Source organism: Apostichopus japonicus, chromosome 22 (assembly GCF_037975245.1).
Source record: "Apostichopus japonicus isolate 1M-3 chromosome 22, ASM3797524v1, whole genome shotgun sequence".
Lineage (NCBI taxonomy): Eukaryota > Metazoa > Echinodermata > Holothuroidea > Aspidochirotida > Stichopodidae > Apostichopus > Apostichopus japonicus.
Window position 1 is genome coordinate 19,227,227 of NC_092582.1, and position 22,517 is coordinate 19,249,743.

The following is a 22,517-nucleotide window of genomic DNA, read 5'->3' on the forward strand; positions in this document are numbered from 1 at the left end:
TGTCACAGATAAGAGACACAGGAATTGAAGATACCAATAAAGGTGAACCTTTAATTAAACATCATAAACAGCATGTGAAACAGGAATATATACAACAGTCCTAAGAAAGATGTATAACCAGAATGCAAAACTGCCATTGTGGTTTCAATGTTATAAAAAGTTATAGCCAGGATGAACAACACACTTGATTTAAGTATTATAGCAAAAAGCATTGAGGAAGAGATGTGGCATTAAGAATATTTACAAAGACAAAGACATTTACAAAGAGTGATCGATGACCAAAAGTCGTACAACAGTGTAATGCATCAGCACAGGTAACCTGTAATCTCTGAAAGCTTTTCTTCTTGAGATATTGCTTTAACAAGGATTTCCGTAAATCCTTTGACCCCAAACCTTGATCATTAAAGACAATCAGGTTCTTTAATTCAATGTAACCCACCTACATATCAAACATGGGGTCTGTCCAAGTTTCCATTCTTGAGATATTGTGTTTACAAGCTGCTAAGCATGACCACATAAACACACCCATGTACACACGCCAGCATGACTGCAAAGATTACAAATTTTATTGTTCAAGATTTCATATGAACTTGTAAGACCTTTAAATTTCACATATAACCAGATTGACAAAATAATGGATGACGTGGAACACAATTTTGCCACTGCTCTCCTGTATGGAGACCATTGTCTTAGTAAAACTAGGCCTTGTGCTCCTATACCCCAAGCTTCCACATACTTATTTTTTAGAATTACCTCAAATCATATTTGCAAATGGGATCTCATTACACAGCAATCATTAGATATAAAGTAAAGCATGAAACATATATATAGACCATTGATGAAAAGCTGCCTCTTCTGCAACTTAAATACTCAAGGGGGTAAATTGGTTCTGAATCTATAATAAGTTTTGAGTCTTACTCTGCCCCCCCCCCCCAATTTTTGTTGTAGCATCAGTAAGGAAACAAAATGAAGACTAAATACCTGAAGAAATGTCTCACCTAACGCCTAATTAAGCTCCTCTTATCCTGTGTAGTAGTATCTATATATGAGATGAAAATATCTTTTGATTTAATCATCAGATATTGGCAATTAAAGGCATTGAAGACTCGCCCCTCTAAAAAATGAAACTTTCTGTTGCTTGCAAGTGAAGTTTTCTGCTTGTTGAGCTACAAAATGAACACAGTAATGAAAGTGATACCTTCTTATCTTTAGCTGGACCTGAGATATGTCCATCCCTGCATCGTTTGTCCACTGTGCTGTAGGTATTGACCGCAGCTGTATGTACTGACTGTACACTAGTGTCTAATTACCGAAGGTACAGTAGCAAGCTGTGTGTGCGTATTTTCTGGGATCGATGATGGTGTGTAACACTTTTGTTACACCTCTTTCAAAACTAGGTCAGATTAACGTTTCTTTTTGCGTGAGTCTTAAAGTAAAAGAATTTGCTATGTTAGTGACTGATGATATGTGTCGCCAAGTCTCCTTTTTTCCAATGACCAAAAAGGCAACATTGTCATGCTACATTATTACATAGTATATACATCTGTAGATAAAAGAAGAGAAATTTCAGAGGGAGCCACATTCCTAAAAAAGAATCCTTAATCTAATGTGTTAGAAACACCCTAATAACCTGGTAGGATAAGAGTTAAGAACAATAAATGCAAAAAAATGAAGCACTTTTGTCGACAGATGTTAATGCAGAACAGCAAAGGTGACACCAACGATCACATGCATCGCACTGTACCCATTTAATATTGCTTCCATCAGGCTTCACACAGAATGGCATGTCACAGATCGAATTCTTATTCGATCTGGCGCTCATCAGGAGCCTTTTCTGGACATATTTTCGATATGTTTTCACATGATGCTGTCTCATCAATCCAGCTGGCACATTATTCAATATGGCCTCAGCATTCTGTTGGAAATAGTTGAAATGAAAGTTATTCAATACTGTATATGTATGCATCACATAATATTGCTCCACTTGAAGTATGAAAAGCCTGCTGCCTGGAGCTCCTCAGACTGTTATCATATATCATTCAACACAACAAATTGACCATAACTAGCAGCAGAATATAATGTACCTTATTTTGGGTACCCAAAGTGCACTAACGTAAAATTGAACAATGAAAAGTGTAACAAAGCTTTTTGCAGTGACTGGGGAACTCCATGATTTTGCTCACGATTATGTATAAACGGTTCAAGTGTTTACTAAGAACCAACAAGCCCACACGTCTTATGTCAGCACTATTTGGTTACAACCAAACAATTACAAACTGCCTACTTCAGAAAGTTAAAGTACTCAAGTGTTTAGGAGAATGAACATGCTTACTGTCTACCCTCAATCTGAAGAGAATATATCCTTGCCTTCAATATTTTAACTCACATTATAATTTAAAATGCAATTTTTAGCACTATAATCAAACAAGCATTCTACATTGAAGTCTACAAAGATATATTTTTGGTAAAGGGAGAGTTTTAGTTCTGACCAAACTATAAACAGACATTGATACTGATTAGTTATATACATCAACAACACTTACTGTAGGACTAATTACATATTTAAAAAGAAATATTTATAGATAGAATAGTAATTTTTAACAAGATTAATAACATACCATTAACAAAAACACACCACAGCTGCTTCCGTCAAGTTGCTGCCCCTTGGAGTATGAAACCCATTTCATGGCAGAAATTTTGTGTGCAACAACCTTGTTGCGGGCATTGATGTACTTACTATAAATAAAAGAAACAAGCTATCATACCAGATCAAATCATATTTTGTTACTTAACAAGAGTCCAATGATTTATTTTAATGTTTTCATAAATCAAAATTCAAAGTATATTGATGTATGGTCAAGTATACACATTTCAACAAGAGTAAAAACAAGAAAACAAATCTGCCATATCACTCATATGATATTAAAGTTGCAAAATGGTTATGTCAAAGTATATGAATGTACTGTATTACACACATAAATTACCTGGTACCATGAACCAAAAAAAGATTGTGGACTGTAGATGTGCCATAACTTGTGTACTACTGTGAAATATGTTAACTTGATACAGTAGGTGCTGTTCACCAAGAGTGTGAAGCAGCAATAATTATTGAGAGTGATCAAATCTACTGGCCTATTTAACTTCAAGGCACATGCCAGAGTGAGCATACATAACCCATTAAGGCCTTTATTACTTTCATATTGTTATTATAAATATGAAAATGGTCTTCTGTTATTGTCATTTTATCAGCTATTATTTTAATGTGATGAAAAACAAAACTAGAGTGAAGACCCTGATTGCAGTAACCTGCCTTGTAGGAATCGAACAATCATTGCCTTCTAGAGGACAATCTATAACCAGCAAGAAATAATTTGGCAATTTGATATTAATATAACAATAATTGATAGAAACTTTGACATCAAACCCAAATAATAGGATTATTGCACTACTGTAAGTACGGGGAAGGCACCTTCAATATCAAAGTATGAGTTTTGCTGTGGTTATATGATCTTGTTAATGAGATTGTAGAAACCACATAGGCAGAAATGACCTTTGACCAACTTTAAATGTACTTAGGCCTACACTATTCCACAATGCAAATATGAACTCTCCTGATGTTCCGGTTCTGGAGATACTGTAAAGGGTTTTGACCCCTGCGTACCTTAAATGACCTTTGACCTCCACCAAAAACAAATATGTTCCTATACTGTTAATACTTACCACCAGTGGTGGTAAAAAATTTCATCTTCTTTTGGCTTGTCCAAAGAGTTCAACACGTACACTGTGTTGCTGATAGTGTCTGCAGCCAGAAGAAACCAGTGATGGCTATGGAATATTGGCACAAACAGCCATCTGAACTTTGTTAAATCGACCTAGAAGGCAAGCAAATATATAAAATGGCTTCAATCTCTATCAAATTACACTTTATTTGAGATGCAACAAAAGTGTAGCTGATTACAATTCTTACCACTAATGAAATGAAAGTACTAGAAAAGCTTATTACTTTTTAATGAAAGGTTTCCTAGAGTGATACCAAATGATCAATTAAGTTTCTGTTCTGTTTTTTTGTTAGGACATTTTGGGCCAATCCTTGTACACATTGCACTGAATTTGGTAGAAGATGGTTATATGCCAAAGGTAAGTCAATCATCATATGTTTATTAGAGTTGAGATTGACTGTATTAAGATCATTTTTATGCTTTATTGGAGTAGGAAAATGGAACAGTGATTAACAATTTAGTAGTTTGTAACGTCAGTAGTGGGACATACCTTCTTGTACAACCAGTCATTGTAGGCTCCACTTTGCCATTTGAGGCTCAGGAAGGATGAAAACATATACACTTTCCCAGGATGCTCTGACATAAGCAAGTTCAAGTAAGCATGGATAACCTGCAGTGAGAAGCAATGAGGAGATAAGTATTTTTGGTCTAATATGTTTTTATTCTGCAACCCATTTTGTTATAAACAAACAATAGGTCAGTATAGGTTTTTACAGAGTATTTCATTGTTAACTCTATATGATGGGGTCACTTTCTATCCACTGTGGGATCCTTTGTTTTCCACCAGCCTGCATTGTGTAAATCTGGAATGATTACCAATTCTATAGGTCTAAAGGCAATTTACTTCATTGACAGCATCCTATTCAACTTTTCTTACCTGATCATTAAGCCACTTTCCATGATTTAGAGAATCCAGGTCAGATTCTTGAAAAGTGGTGTTGCCTACTCTAAACTTTCCTTTTCCTGGTTTTATACAGGTAGTACCTTCAAGTTGAATGAGGTGGGATGGTTGGATCTTGAACATCTCTTCAATTTCTTTAAATGAGAGGTTATTACTTGCAGCAATGAGTATTGTTGCCACAAGTAGTTGGAAAAGGTCTGTCTGTTTTGATAGTGATGGTGTTTTGATGATATCTGCTGCTGCACCGGAAATAATGTTCAAGACAAAGTCTAGCTTGGTTTTTTCCAGTCCTGCCTCATACATTATGCTGTTGGCAGGGGGCAATGACCCTGCATTCAATTTAGTCACACAGTCATGTGGTTGTCTGCCAAGAATTAAATGTACAGTCGAAATGAAGTCCATCAGTTGTTGCAGTTTGTTGCTAGTTTTGTATGACTGAACCCTTCGCTGGAATCCTTCATTGCTGATAGCTTGTTCCTGATCCTGGAAGTCTACATTGGTTCCTTGTTTCATACTGCTGACTTCTGCAGCACAAGTGAGCCCCTGATCTTTGAGGTCTACATGGGCTTGACATTGTACATCACTGGTCCTTTGAGCACTGTCATGGGTATTCTGCTTGCGTTGGAGGTTGGCATTGTCCTGTCCATTCTGTTCATGATGCTTGGCAGGTCCATCTGCAGAAAGTCAAATTTTAGCAATCATTATAATTTCAAAGGAGCAAAAGACCATGTTATTTAAACTTGCATTTTGATGACACGAATAGCATTGTAAGAGATGTAATGTTCATGTCAATTATTCAAACACTGATTTATAAATTCCAAAAAATCTGAATATTAACTCATATTAATACAGTATGCAACATGGGATTCAGAGTGCATGACTGCAAGTACTCTTCAGTTGGCAGAGGACATTTGATATAGTTCTTACAAAATACTTGCCCAACAAAAACTTTTTCATAGAATGTAGGTATGTATAGTTTTGGTTTTCTGGTCTTCAGCCATCACCAAAAACTTATCCAACTCAACTTGTGACCTTTGTACTCCAAAACATTGGAGACAAACAGAATAAGGTATTATCCAGTAGGTGAATAACACATGATGCCTTTCTATTGAATCAATATGTGCTAGACTACTTACCACATGTGTAGCCATCACATAATTGCTTTACTGGTAGTGCATCATCATCTAGGCAGGAAAAAAGAAAAGATAAAAATAAGAACTCAGATCCTCAACACTGCCACAGTCACACTGCCAGAGCTAAATGTACCAAGATGGTGTTAAAACTGAAGGTGCTAGAGTAAGGATAGAAGGATGAAAAAGACGAGGGCAAAGAAAGTGAAGGGGGGGGTTGTGTTAGTTTATGAAGAGCTTGGGTGAGGCTAAGAAAAGGGAGGTTTTACTTTATATAACAACTTCCAAATTAGTACTAATAGAATTGTTCTAAATTAATAACTACTTTTAGGCATTATATGTATGGGAACCCCATATACAACATGATCAGCTACCTTCACTAAAATGAAAGTATTGAACATTATGTTTTAGTATTATTAGTTGCATCAAAAGAAAATATTTACATGAACATTGTTTTCGTTTTCTCTTTTGCTTTCTTGTTAGTTGCGGTCGTTTACGCCTCTTTGGCAGTTCTCGGAGGTTTGCAGTTGGCACAACATGCTTTTCTTGATGGAGAGGCAGGTTACCTTCAAGTGGAATCCACCTTTTCATGGCAGTGGACAGCTGTTGCAACTGCGTGGATGCTGAAAGCAATGTTGGAACATCTTGACATAGATAAGAGCTATCCATGAGAACTTTCAGCTCTCCTCTAAGCTGTACTTGAGCTTTTCTCAAATCAGGTGATGCAAGGCATGTAGATGTCAACTTCTTTGTCACTGTTTTTGGTTGAGTATGGGTGAGATCATCATGGTAGCTATCACTAGTACCTGGAATGGAGCATTTACTGAGTGCATCTGTTGACAAGAAATCATCATCAAGATTAAGATATGGGCAATTCCTGTACTTTGGTGACAAGGAATCCCATGTGGCATCTGTGAATTTGAAAACTGCAAACATATGCTTGCACGGCAAAAAGGTACACCGGAATGAAATGCAGTCACAACTAGGATATCTGTCATTGTCTCCCAGATCAATGACATACTCTTGTGATGTTGTTTCACTCTTTACCAAAAACTTGCTGGAACTTATTTCTTTGATGTCAGCTTTGGTGTAGTGGAAGGCAGCAAGTATTCTCTTCAGGCAAGTCGTTACAAAATTTCGTGGCCGATTGTGAAGGTAGTCTGGGATCTCTTTGCTGTACGCTTTATACTGACTACTACAGCTGTAGTTTTTCTGAGTGTATGATAACACCTGCTCTGGAACGAATTCGGTGACCAGCAGTTCCACTAATGATGAAATTGTTCCTGTGCACGAAAGACTCAAGTAAAAACTTTTGAGGGCGTTGTTCAGTGCCTCAACACCGTTGTTAGTGTTAACAGCAATGCAGAAATCCTCTGGTCCATATGCTCTACACCATCTCTGCAATAATATAATGAGTAGGAAATATTTGTAAATGTAAAATATCAGAGTATTTAAAAAAATCAATGTGGTGTGTAGTCATAAAATCAAAATGCCCACCACCTGAAACATACAAACAAAACAGGGCCACAGTTAGTACAGATATTAGCATTGTTAATCCTGTAACTGACAAGAGAATGTGATTGTACAATGCCTACCAGAAAATTGTTCCATCCATTTAAAAATTGTTGAAACAGCTTTGCTATCTGATGCATAACACAGTTCTTTAAGTCAGTAAAGGGAAACCAAGACCTGCCAGTATCTTCAAAATTCTTTATAAGCAACTTTGTTATTACTATGGAAAGCAAGAACTTGCTTTTTACTACTGTATTCCTGCATTCTATTAACATACTGGATCCAAAACAGTCATTCAACTTGATGCAATTATATCTCCTTTCCTTCATAAATTTGTCTTGTTCTCGTATGCATTTTACATCCTTTTGTAAAAGCTAAGGGGATTTAGCCATAGGACAAACATACTGTACACATTGGTATGCCGGGAAACACATCTCGAACGGATTAAATGGGAAGAAAACAGAGTACCTGAAGAAAAGGCTAGAGGTTGGTCAAGTCTCGAACCCATGCACATGTGAAAGACAGTGGTGCACAGTCTGCCACCCTAACTGCAATGCATCTGACATTACAAAGTGGGGGCATGTAGGAATAATTTGACCATAATTATTCAAATTGAGTGAACAATTATAGAAGCAGCAAAGTGAGAGGAATACAATTAGAAAACGTTAAAAGTGATGAAGGAGCAACATATTTCACTTTAATGTAATTGTTAAAAGCAATCATTTAAGGGTGTTCTAGTGGCATTTATGAGTCTAAATTTGCAAAGTTCCTCTTGTGATAAATGACGACAGATAGTCTAACTATATTGTCCATTGTTTTTAACTTTAAGCTAAACCATTTGAATAGTAAATTAGGGTCTGCACTCTCTTAGCATGATCAGGTTTCATTTCTTGTTAGCAACTGTAGGGTCCATATACCTTTACAATAATCCCATTTAATTATAAAGATAACCTTGGTTCGAGTTTAATCATTAATGGCACAAAACTACTTGCAATTTGTTTTTCGTTCACAGCATTATATGTATATGCAAAAACTTGTTACAATTGGTAAGCAGCAGAAGCAAGGTATGGGAAAAAAATCAGTTTCACCATTGACATTTAATACAAAAGTCCCTAAGAAAAATGAGAAAAAGCATACATAAGACAAACACACACCAAAAGAGACAATTAAACACAAAGAAAGAGAGGGAAAATGAGCCAATGTGCAGAAGCAAGTGCAAAATAATCCATTGCATAATGTATCCATTACTTACATTTATTTGACATTCCTTTTAATACCTGTAAAATAATGAATCAATGCTTTAAACTTTTTCTGATTGTAATTAACAGATATTTTATGTTAACTGCTTTGTTAATGATAGTCTTAAATAGAAAAATAGTTTACAAAAGATGACAAGTAGTTCAAGGCTCTAATTTCAGTTTGTAATTTCAAGTATTGTTGTTTTTGTGTGATTAGAAGTTCATAACTTGTTATTACAGCTCTGTGAACAAACCAGTAACCTTAGCTGTATGCAACACCTTATATTTGTCAGCTAATTCCTACAATATCAGCACATTTAAAAGAATAACAAATGGATCAATTGGTATCAAAAAACATATTAAATATTTGTATGAAGGAACAGTTTAACAACTGAAAGAAAAATTATTTTTTAGATTTTGATTGTTTAAATACTTTCTTTCTTATTATGAACTGAAACATAATTTATTACCTCAGGGATACAAAACCATCTGCTTTCCAGATAATCCTTTACATGACTGTTTCTTTTGTACAAGGCAGAGCTTCTTAGATTGGTCATTTCTGTTGTACAGCTGTCTTTGGTAGAGGCAACAGCAACCTTTCTTAACCTCTGCAGAAACTCCTGTTTGTCTTCATCGTTAAGTTGATTTTTGCCTGTCGAGAAGATAGGTTTAAGGCTTAACTACTAATAAATACAAAATGTAGACCCTTGTATGTAAACATCGTTAGTGTTAGCTGTGCAGACAGGGGCGGGGGGGGGGGGGTTAGTAGCAGAGCCAATTAAGACTCCTGGACATGATGGCAGTCAATCACAGGTTATCACCAATGCTGAGTGAAGCTCAGACATGAATAACCAGTCAATGCAGTCAATGCAAATGATACACATCACCTCGCCTCTAGTACCATACAGAGGGGTGGCTAATGTGTGAACATACAGAGAGACAAATGGACCAACAGACAAATAAACAGATGAACAGTAACAATGTTATGTCCCCTCTTCACCAACTTTATCGGCAGAGAGATAATAAGTGCTTTGCATAAAGACATAACACAGGTGCATTGACCAGGAATCAAACAGGAACCTCTTGCTGTGTGGCTTTGCTAAAACTTTTTAAAAAGAAGAGTACTAATATCTCTAGGGTTGAGTTAACTTACCATCCTTGCTCCATCGCAACCATGCCTGTTCCCTGTGAAAGGCACATAAAAACTTCCGTGTACCAGGGAACACTGCTTGCAGTGCTTGGTATTCTTGTTCAGAATAGTCAAGCATGAAGAACTTGGGGTTCCATTCAGGGTTCCATCTTTTGATGATGTCAAGGGCCTCTGTTATGGCAACAGTCGTTTCATCCTCTGTGATGAATTCAGCCACAGGACTATAACCAACATTGGTCCTCACAACTACCAAGAACAGGGGCAGAGCATATTTTGTCGTCTTGTAGGTGGCATCAATGAGCACCATGTCTCCATAACGCTTTAATAGCAGTTGTTGCTGGCTGGTCTGATGGATGAACAGGAAAGTAGTGCTTTCTCTGGTGTCGTAGATGTCGTCATCCCTATCATCTATTTCTTGGACAAAGCCTTGTGTTTTGGGCTTTCTATGGATCCGCACATCTGAGACAGCTGTTTGTTTTGACTTGTCTGAGCACTTGCGAAGAAAAAAACAATCTTGCTTGTCTTCATTTTGCCATGCCTTCACTTTTTCCTCTAGATTGAGTTGGTCAAATTTTGAAAACCTGCCTTTACATAGTGCCAGATGGATGTAGTTTCTTATTGTTCTGTTTGTGGGGAAATAGCACCTGTCATGTTTCAGAGGCTTGGAGTCAGGACAAAGCTCATTATAGACAAAATGCTCAAGAGTCTTTCTTATCAAGGGTACTGATATAATGCCTTGTGCCACATATTCATCAATCTTGTTCCTAACTTCAGGATGAATATGCTTGGAAAAACCACTTTCAAGTGATACTTTGTGTGTGTCATGTGCAGCAATCTGTGGAAGCTTGACATGGATGACATTTGTACCTTGTACAGAATTTTCTGTCAACTTTGCTTCCAAAATGGCCAGCTTTGCAGATCTTTGCCTCTGTGAAGCTTGCTCTTCAACTTGATAGTCATCATATCTGAGTAAAAAAGAACCACACGGAAATTGTAACTCAACCTTATTTTTTAATAAATATTTAAATTAATTCTTACATTTTATCTTAAACTTTCAATTTTCTCAGTGATCAACAGATCAATGTTATGATTTGTTGACAGTGTGTCAAATGTTAATGACCTACACTTTTATACATTCAGCAGCGTCACCGGAAATGACTCACCACACACAGTTTGATACATTATACTATAGTATTAAAGCAAAAAGTCTGAAAAAAAGTGAAAAAATGCAATTGCAAACTTGAACAGACTTTTGATGAGCAGCAGAAAATCTCCAAGCAGCAAAAATTAGCACCAAACAATGTTGTTTTTGGACATTCTTCATATTAAACAACAGAGTTTGTACTGATCGCATTCGATTAGAGCTACATCAAAATTATTAAACTGAACTCTCACCCTGTGCGATAAACCGGAACATACACATTTCATTATGAATATGATTTTGAGTATTTTCATTACCTTGTTATATATCTAACAAAGATCTTTGCTTGGCAATTCATCTTCTTGGTATTCTGCACAAGAAAACGTTTTTTCCGTAAATAATCATGATGTCCATGTTGCACCTGTAGAAGTAAGTAAGCCCATAATATGCTATAATAAAAAATAACATGATAAATTGAAACATATTTAATATGAGATGATTCCAAACTCTGTCATAATTGTCATTCATACTCTGTTCCATATGACGTCTCATCCTACATGCATGCCAATCCGAAGGCAATCATCAATTTCAAATCAAAACACCTGCTATTAAGATGACATCAATGTTCATCATCAATACCAAAGGATACAACATACATGCTAAAGATATAAATGTTTTGTAGAAATAACAAAACAAATAGTAAAGATTTACCTTCTGTGTTGCTGTGCGACTGCATTTGTATGCTTTTCCATACTGGCACATATAGATTTTCCTTCTGTTGATAGAGATTGGGACATTGCCAGCAAAACCCTCAGATTTCCACAACAACCTCCTTTTCTTCTTGTCCTTCACTTGTTTGTTGATGTCATCACTCCTTTAAAAAAATTGTTATTGCAGCACATAAAAAAAATAATTTGTTGCTTTGGCTGATAGTTTGTTAGTCAAGACTATTGTGTCCTTTTCTGAGAACTGAAGTGTTTACCTTTTGTCAATTTCTTATCAAATTAATATAGATTAATAAAGAACCAAGCTTTATAATCTGTCCCAAATCATTCATCAACTCAATGTGATAGAACAGTTATGTGTTATCAGCTGACATGAAGGAGGTAAATTGATCAACCAAATGGTTTTCATTAGAAATGGAATATTTTCAATTCCTAGAAAGAAAACAATTTAATTGCAGCCATTGTGCTGATTGAGGTGTTTCTACAACACAGTTATTAGCTGAAGAATTTGTTAGGGTAAATCCTAGCAAATAGAATATGAACAAGAAGGTTTTATATTAACTAAAATTTCTTTAAATATTGATACTCTTCAGCAACAAGAATTTTACCAAAAATGGAATGTGGCATGTGCTGTTTTAAGCAATACTTTATCATTAAAGCAGCACTAGAAAGAAATGAGAGCAATCGTTTTTCAAAGATTTATCTTGACCAGAAAGATCAACTTTATACTTCTATAATACATAATCCACAGCTAACGTAAGGGCAAAGACTTAAATGTTCATATTAAACAGAAAAATTATTTAAAAATTAGGGATTTCATTTTTTTTTTAGGGATGAACCCCTAAAACTACACTTCCACATAAGTCTAGTGCTCCTTTCATTTATCTTTTAAATTTTCAAGGAAATTTACTTTATGGTTTCAGACTTTTCCAAAGACTAAAACAATTTGCTGTAAATATTGGTTTTAATCCTCAAATAATTTAACGTTTGCCTGGACCCAAACTACAGTTCTGAGCCAATAAAATGTATCAAGATGTATCATGTAACTTCATGTTAATAGTGTTATGCCGTTGAATTATTGTTTGTTTGAGAAGATTATATCGATTTGGCAAAAAACAGTTACATTTTATCACAATTTTGGACAAGAAAATGTAGGAGCAATGTGAATGGGACTTTGTTTTCCTGCTGCTGGATACTCACCAAGTCACAAAAGAAGTCAAATATTGCCTAGAATGACAATCCAGTACATCTTCCAACTCCTCCTGAGAGGAAACAAAGCCTGATATGTAAGTGTCAGTCAATTGCAACAGTTTGAATGACCCTGGCATCCAATCATTTGGATCTGTTAACAAAAAATAGGAAACAATCTGACCTTATACTTCAGTTTGACATTACTTTTACTTAGTAGCCCTAATGTAATATTGTGTCGAGCCCGCTCCTCCGATAGTAAAACTATATCGGGACTTGCGATAGAAAGGTACTGGGATATCTTGATGCCGTATTTACGCTTCTTCAGGAGATGTCTCGAACGGGCGAAAACAATGAGTTCACAGAAAAACAATTTGACAAGATCGGATTTGATTAATGATTCGGTATAATTTCTTCTCTGTCGATTCTCTTACAAATAAAACTAAATTACAATGATTTGACTTGACTTGACTCCGTCAATTAAACAATTAGAAAGAGTGATGAAATGGTGACGAAGCAACGAACTGATCACGGAGCGCTGACGGAGTCATAAATTTGCTGATCAAGTGATAAACTTTGCTGACGGAGTGATAAATTTTCTGATCAAGTGATAAACTTTCGCCCTCCTTTTACTTTTATACCTTACTTCCATAAAATCTCACTGCGCACAATCAGTAGGCAGCCAATGAACTGACCATCCTGTATTAACTTAATGATATAAAAATAAGTGCGCTGGCACTGATCTGCCCTGATTGGTTGGGAGTTTGGAAGTCCATCCCCTTTTCTATGGAAACTTCCATACCACGTGAGAGAACCTTCTCGAATGTTCCACAGACATAATGGAATCTATTTTGGGAAAAGGCCCTGTACCAAGATTCAATAAGATAGTTAAAAACTTCTCGTGGGAAAACTGAATCCATGACCTAGATAAATACATAAGAGGCCCTGTAAGGTATCTCGATGGAGCTTTTCGGTAACATCAAAGAGATGGTATCACTATTTCATAACATCCCCCTCAATCTTTTAAAATTTTTGGATACTCCAAAATTTTAACATCATACTGCTTTAACTTATCATAATCTCAAGAAGGTAGAGTACTGTAAGCACATTCACTAATATTCATTGACTTCAATAAATGGTCTACATGTTACGAATTATTAAAATGATCATATGGTATATACATTGACACTATCTCCATAAAAAAAATTGTGTACCTCTTCAATATTGATGACATCATATGATGTAATCTAAAAAAAAAAAACATCATTAAGATATCTTAAAGTTACATGACACAGCAAAATATGCAGTATCTCTTACAAAATACATTTATGCATTTCATACATCAATAATACATTTATATCAAAAGTGAAATCATGCCGTGAATTGGGGAGAGATCAGAGAATACTAGACTTAGTTATCTTTTAACTGAACAGAACACCTTAGCGTTCCATTAAAAATTCGTACATTAAAAAAGAACCTTAAAATATTACAAACTCATTTACAAAACCTCCTCTTTAATGAAGTCATAGTTTCAAAACTGCTTTGAAACCTTGTGAATCATATACATTCACTTCAAGAAAATCAAGAAAATGTGACTCGATAGCATGGTGACCCTAGGTATGCACTCCGAAATGATAGTCTAGTAAAGTACCAAAGTACTAGATATTCGATACCATAAAAGAGACCCCATAGACTATGACATCAACAAATCTTTCTTCAAATTTACATAATACTTAACATCTTGTCTTTTCAACTTCTTGCTTCATGAAGAAATTAACTTTTGCATGAATAATTGAGGAAAAGAAAATATATACATAACTTCCTCAAAAGATCCATACTTTTATTTGCTTCGATAACTGTTGCTGTAAGCAAAAGTTGCACATCTTCAATGCTGTCTCTGAATAGCCTTCAATATAACATCAATGATGCAATGTAAATATCCTTAAAATATTTCTCAATATATGAAAACCCATGTTGCTAATATTCCGGATATGTTCTAATTGCCGGGTAAACGTTTGAACGAATTCATAAGGAGAAATTAGGTATACTCACTACATATTTGTTATAAAAGATGAAACTAGGTCACTTGGTGGCGTTTTAAACAATAAAGCTTATATTGTTACACCATACAGTACAATGACTTCCACTTACTAGGTATGCAGGTAAATGCCATGACGCATTCCATTCATACAATTGTGGGTAAAACACCTGTTCATCTGAACTTATTTAAAGCAATATGCAGTTATACATATTAACCATATAATGTTTGCAACATCCTGCCTGGATTGCCTGTAATGTTCAATCCCTTTTCATGGAGAAAATTCATTATTTCCTCTGTGTTGGAATATTTTCCAACATTCCACCAAAAATCATGACTCTTAAAGCCTGAAGGAAAACATGGTGTCTGATAGGTGACCAGAACCTGTAATTCACCCAATTTGTATCGAGCACGTTGGACTTTCATGTCTCCTTGTGGAGCATTTGCAAAAACTTTCTTTTGCCTTAATATGCTATCTTTCATGGAAGGATATGGAAGTGCTAATCCTTCATTATGTGCTCTATTCTCTAGAAAGGATGCAACATTCATTGGCTTAGTGGTCATAAGACACATGATGTGATCTGAAGTTACCCCTGGCAAAATGTTACCAAACTCATCATGAAACTCAATATGTGCATCTTGCATGACATTAACATTTTCTGCATTAGAAGTGTTACTACTCAAAACATTTCTCATTCGAGCAACCTTTTCACTTGATGAACCCTTTGTTTTCAAGACCTGACGCAATTTCTGAATGTTGGTGATATTCTTAGTTTCAGAAGATGCTCTTACAAAACATGGTTTAAGCCTGTTATAATTGAATACATCACTAAGAATTTCTCCTTTGAGAGTGGCCAACAAATAATGAGTCCTATCCAAAACTTGATGGATCACTAGTGGTCCACACCATTCTGCAGCAATTTTACGAGAGTTCGCAGTCAAGGAGGAAGACGTTGGCTTATACAGATACACTAATTGACCCGTTGAATAAATTGCACCCTTGTCCAGTTTTGCACTTATCTTAACATTTTGAGCATCTTGTTGCTTCTTTTGTAAGCCTAACATTACCCTTGACAAATGATCAAATCGTTTATTTAACAATGCAGCATATTCTCCATGAGATTGTGATAATCCTGCCATTGGATTGAACGATAAATTTGTAAGATTTGGTGGCTTACGTCCAAATGCAAGTTCAAATGGGCTATAGCTACCTAACTGAGGAGAGGAAAATGTGTTATATGCATAGGCTGATGTTGGGACAAATCGTACCCAATCCGTACCAAACTGATTTAAGTTCACTTTGAGGAAATTTGAAAGAGTCTGAATGTGTCTTTCAACCTGTAAGCTTCCATGATTGCTTACACTGATGAACTTTTGTTCAATGCCCAAAGCCTTACTTAAGAGCTCCACTAACTTTCCTGTAAGAGAAGCTGCCGCATCACTTATAATACAAGACGGTGGACCAAAGGTTGTGACTACCCTCTGCAATAATGCTTCACATATTGTTTCAGCATCAAGAGTCTTAAGAGAAACACATACAACAAATCTAGTGATCTCATCACAAACAACCATCAAATGTTTAAATCCTGTAGCCGTTGTGGGCATAGTCTTGAAATCCAGACTAAGTCTGTCAAAAGGACGATAAGAATCAGGAATGCGAGCATGATATTGTCTCAATTTGTCCGGTTTCTTACGGAATTCTTGACAACGGAGACATGCCTGAATATAATTACTGATGCGTTGAAACATATTGCGCAGATAGAAATGCTGTCTAATGGTCAAATATGTACGCATTACACCCTGATGATTACTTAACAAGTCATCGTGATATCGAGATATTATCTGTTCTACCATAGTCTCAGGTATGACTAACTGAAGAGTCATCTTAGCATCATTAGTCTCATGCAAAAATATCCTGAATAACAAACTATTACATAACAAATAATCCTCTGCTTGAGAACGAACAGTTCTAGCATGCTTAACATTACTTGGAATAATGTCGTGTGCAAGAAAATCATAAATTGGTTTGTAGTAAGGACAAGTTTGTTGTTGAATTTGCAACTCTTTTACATCAAATGGCAGATCATAGTTTTTGATCAGCTTTCCTTGAATTGCCTTCATGACTTTATTCAATTCCTTTTGTTTTGGAATGTGTCCTGTAACCAAATGATCAATGTTTGTTATTACTGGCTTCGGCTGAACAAATAATTCTGGTGGTGGTTCTCTGACTACCTCTGGCACTCTATGTCTACTCTGATCCACTAATCTTGGCTCTGAAGGTTGAGAAACACTTGTAAAATTTGGCACAACTAACATGTCTGGGCTAAATGAAGGTCCATTTTCACTCGGCATAGTAATAGTAGGCCTTTGAATACATGTTTCTCTCTCATCAGTAGAAATAACTGGTGTAGTCGTCTTTTGTGACTCAGATTGTGGTCTCTGTGTAGCATGATCACTAGAATGTGTTGCCTTAGGAATGGATGTCCTATTAACTCTATTTGTTGATACTTTGGCTGGGGAATCCTGCTTGGACTCCTTTGTGACTTTATTCGGAAATAAATCTGGAATTTTGACTCCCATTGACCTTGCCTTTGACCTTGTCATGATTGGATTAAATGTCTCCTTAGGTGGAGTTGAAATATCCTCATAAGAACTGACCTCTTGAGCAACCTGATCTATTTCAGAGTGAAATTCCTGTGGTGCTCTAGACAAATAATCTGCCAAAACCAATTCTGAGCCTTTCTTATAACCAACCTGAAATGTAAATTCTGACAATTTGAACAGAAGCTTACGTAAGCGTGAAGTTGCTGGTTCTTGTTTTGATTTAAACAATTCAACAATGGCTGAGTGATCAACATATGCCTCAAATTCTACATTTTGCAATAAATGTTTGAATGCTGTCACATTAATAAATAGACCCATCATTTCTAATTCAGTTACACTATACCTCTGACATGCTGGTGGTAATATCTTAGAGTAATATGCAATAATATTCTCTTTGCCATTAACTCTTTGTGTCAGGTATGATCCTGTTGCTACTCGTGATGTGTCGCTATATAATACAAAACGACCATATTTCTGTGGCATATGCAATATAGGTGGATTACACAACAACTCTTTAATACTTTGAAATGCACACTGATGTTCCTCTGTCCATTTAAATACCTTTCTCTTACGACTCAAATGATGTAATGGTCTCAATAGTGCTTGAATATTTGGGAAAAATGAAGCCACATAATTAACCGCACCTACAAATCGTCTTAATGACTTAACATTGTGTGGTTTCGGTGTGTTCCTGATTGCTGCACATCTATCATGCAAAGGTTGGATACAAGCCTCACCTTCTGGGGTTATTGAGAGCAAATGTCCCATATATCGGACTGAATTTTGGAAAATGCTACACTTTTTCGGAGAGATTTTCAATCCGTTGTCCATTAAAACCTTAAAAATTGCCTTTAGGTGTTGTTTGTGAGATCGTTTGTCTGCACTGTACACAATAATATCGTCATGATGAGCAATACAGAACTTATTTGAATTTGGGATCGTTGCCAAAATATCATTAATTTGCGACTGAAAGATCGCTGGAGATAAATTCAATCCCTGTGGTAAGCGTTTATAATAATAATGCTTTCCTCCATGAAATGAAGCAATACCTGTATATTGTTGTGCATGAACACTGAGTGGCAGACAGAAGAATGCAGACTTTAAATCAAGAACACCCAAAATTTTGGCTCCAGAGTACCCTATGGTACGGATAGTCTCATTCAGTAATGGAAATGGGTGATTGAGACGTTTTATCCTACTGTTCAAGTAGCGAAAATCTGTGACAACCCTTTTGTCTTTTGTTCCCTTCTTTGGAATGAGGAAAACCGGTGAGGTATAAGACTGATGTCCTACCGCTAAGATTCCTAATCGCACTAATTTGTCAAGCTCACTGGCGACAATGACTTTGTCCTCATCTGAAAGTCTATAGGGACGTATGTAAAATGGCTCATCATTAGTAAGAGTAATATCAGCCTCATAATTTGGACAGTGAGATAATTCACCATAAAGAGAAAATGCATCTCTATGTGAGTCTAGAAATTCATATATGCTTTCTGTTTCTGAAGCATTCAGAATACTTTGTTCCAAATTAATGTTATCTCTCATGATTTCCTGTTCGGATTTGGAAACCAGGGGATCATCAGCTGTCAAATGTGGATATCGATGTAAATTATATCGTGTAATTTCATCACGATTCTCTTTAGAGTTTGAATTGGTTCGAAAAAGAGACGGTTTTTCGATGTCTCTCATGACATTTAGAAAATCTAGAGAATCAGTAGGTATGTCTTCTGTGACCGTAATGATATCTGCTAAATCTAAATGAGCCACTGTGCGAGAAGGATGCAGACAAAATTTCTGATTACCCATGTTCCTTAGTAGAATCTTTGTTCTACCTTTATGCATTTTCACTAACATTCGTGAAGGACACATACGAGATATTAAAGGAAACGGTTTAATAACCACATCTGCATTTCGTGCATATAATGGAAGACGTCCCTGTACAGTAATGTATCTTTGCTGACCTGGGTAAATAACAAATCTCTGCACTGGCCTAAGGAAAACTTTGGCTTGTTTAATTCTAAAACCGTTTGTGGTAAAGTCCAAAGATCCATTCAATTCCTTCAGAGTTGGACTACCTAATATTAAGTCAATACCTGTCAGGTTTGCAGCAATTAAAGCAGAAAGCTGAAATTCATGACCTTGAATTTTGACCTGAAATGTTATCGTGCTATACGCATGAATAAACTGACCATTACCCAACTTTAGGTTTACTACATCAACTGAGACTGGTTGTATAGAGGATAAATACTTTGAATTTTGCACTGTAGAAGAAGAAATGATAGGGCATGTCGCTCCACTATCAAACAACAATGAAATTCCTTTACCATCATGTAAAGTACCTCTTACAAAATTACGGGTGTCCAGTTGAATATCCACATTACGGTCGTTCCCTGTATATCTAGAACTAGGAATATTACTATTCTTCCAAATATTATTTGCTTTACGTTTCGATCTTCCTTTACTTGGTACATTGTCTGGAGTCACTGTATGATGAGTGCAATCATAAGTGCTCCCTAATGAAAATTCTGTGTTGGTACTCTCTTTACATTAGCCTCCATTTCATGGCTTAGGCGAATTTGGCAATATTGTGCAAAATGACCTCGATTTTGGCAGTAGTAACATGTAATTGAAGGATTAAAATATGGTAACCTTCTCCTGTTATTATTCTGACCTGTCCTAGGACCACGAGAATCACGAGAACTATATCTTTGCCTCATATCTTTAGGATTGTCTTGCGATTCTGACCTACGTGACTGATCAAACTTGGTCTCTGATTCCTGAATTTTGGTACACAACTCGTGTATCTCAGAAGATGCAGAAATAGTAGGAGTCTGAACAGAAGATTCTTTGTCGTGCATTGCCATAAATGGTTCGGAAGAAGCTGTGGGTTGACTTTGGATTTGTAAGTCAAAATAGCATTGTACTTTCATGACCAAATCTGCAATTGTTGCTTGTGGTGATGCAGACATTAACACTGCTGAGCGGCATTGCAAAGGCAGGGTCGAGATGAATTTATCTCTAATTTGGTCCTCGCCATAATTTAATTGTGCTGCAGCTTTGGAAATTTTGGCCAAATGAGCTTGAGCTGTATCACCTGGCGTATAGCTTAATGCATGAAATGCCTGTGATTTAGCGTAGGAAGAAGTCCCTGGACTGAAACGAGCAAGGAATTGCTTGCGCAGATCAGCAATTGTTGAAAAACTTTTGTTTTCAATCCAGAGTCTGGCTTGGCCTTTAAGTGTTCGCTTAAATATGCGACATATTTCAATAAATTCTGCCTCTACAGGGGGGGTTTGGGACGGCAATTTATGCAACTCTAAATAATCTTCAAATCCCAAATAATGAGCTTCGGCTAAATCTGCATCAATTACATCGCCCTGAAATTGTGATGGCAAAAAATCAGTGGGCCTATGTTTCTGCATAACATTAACAGAGGTCGAAGTTTCCTGTTCACTGACGGACATTATGCCGAATACAATTAGGCTAGTTATGAGTATACAACATGAGCCTATACTAATTTCAACACACTATCGACCGCAATTAAATACAAATAACAAATATTCAATACATGGACACGATTAAAATAACTTATCGGTACACTCTGATCTCAAATAGGGGTTGGGATACAAATTGGCATGATTTCACTCACCCTTAAGTTTAACTAAGAACTGGTAGTGGAACTGCAAACGATGATTGAAGTCCCTCGGCTAGTAGTAGTAGTACAGTAGCAGGTAGGTAGTAGCAGTAGCAGGTGGGCCTACATCTCGTATACTGCAGATTCGTTCGCCGTTAACATCGGGTCGAGCCTAGGCTTAGATCGCGAAAATGTTCAGTTCTGATGTTTAGAGCTGTAGTATTCTACGTACTAGTTGCGCGAATGTTCAAACGCGAACTGCATGCTGGGTTGATTAACGTTAGTGTACAGATCAGTGGTTCCGGTGTACAGACTTAGGCCAGTATAGGCTGACTTCCCTCGTAGAGTGTGTATGTTAGGCTAGGTCGTGAACATACGTTGTGTTCCTCGTTAGGTCTTCGGGCCAAAAAAAAAATCCTTCTGTTCGTTATTGATCGTAACGAACGAAGTTGTGAAAAGTTCCGTTTCCGTTGTGTTCCTGAAGAAAGCAACCGATCTCCACCATGTAATATTGTGTCGAGCCCGCTCCTCCGATAGTAAAACTATATCGGGACTCGCGATAGAAAGGTACTGGGATATCTTGATGCCGTATTTACGCTTCTTCAGGAGATGTCTCGAACGGGCGAAAACAATGAGTTCACAGAAAAACTTGACAATTTGACAAGATCGGATTTGATTAATGATTCGGTATAATTTCTTCTCTGTCGATTCTCTTACAAATAAAACTAAATTACAATGATTTGACTTGACTTGACTCCGTCAATTAAACAATTAGAAAGAGTGATGAAATGGTGACGAAGCAACGAACTGATCACGGAGCGCTGACGGAGTCATAAATTTGCTGATCAAGTGATAAACTTTGCTGACGGAGTGATAAATTTTCTGATCAAGTGATAAACTTTCGCCCTCCTTTTACTTTTATACCTTACTTCCATAAAATCTCACTGCGCACAATCAGTAGGCAGCCAATGAACTGACCATCCTGTATTAACTTAATGATATAAAAATAAGTGCGCTGGCACTGATCTGCCCTGATTGGTTGGGAGTTTGGAAGTCCATCCCCTTTTCTATGGAAACTTCCATACCACGTGAGAGAACCTTCTCGAATGTTCCACAGACATAATGGAATCTATTTTGGGAAAAGGCCCTGTACCAAGATTCAATAAGATAGTTAAAAACTTCTCGTGGGAAAACTGAATCCATGACCTAGATAAATACATAAGAGGCCCTGTAAGGTATCTCGATGGAGCTTTTCGGTAACATCAAAGAGATGGTATCACTATTTCATAACACTAATACTTAGTAGCCCTAATAGGCATCAATTCTGGGGACGTCCCATATGCCTCTCCCTATATCTAGAGACGCCTTTGGATGGCTCACACCTGATCACATTATTGAAACCAGTTAAACCGAGATCTGCACACTGGCTGTACGGGCCGAAATGTTTGGAAATTTACTTACTAGCTTTGGAATCCCA

At 36.6% G+C, this 22,517-nt stretch overlaps 2 protein-coding genes across 2 annotated transcripts in view; one reads left to right on the forward strand and one right to left on the reverse strand.

Annotated features, from left to right (window-relative positions):
- LOC139964326 (uncharacterized) overlaps positions 1-22,517 on the forward strand; it is a 270,207-nt gene that overhangs the window by 26,253 nt on the left and 221,437 nt on the right. The window lies entirely within an intron of this gene.
- Positions 25-22,366, reverse strand: LOC139964047 (uncharacterized). The gene is made up of 13 exons (XM_071965368.1): positions 21,056-22,366; positions 12,777-12,918; positions 11,563-11,725; positions 11,169-11,272; positions 9,714-10,675; positions 9,031-9,212; positions 6,254-7,283; positions 5,817-5,864; positions 4,657-5,354; positions 4,270-4,389; positions 3,721-3,872; positions 2,619-2,736; positions 25-1,915 (listed from the first exon to the last, which is right to left on the reverse strand). The coding sequence occupies exons 2-13, from the start codon at positions 12,902-12,904 to the stop codon at positions 1,646-1,648; spliced, it is 3,975 nt and encodes a 1,324-aa protein (XP_071821469.1). The 5' UTR covers positions 12,905-12,918; positions 21,056-22,366; the 3' UTR covers positions 25-1,645.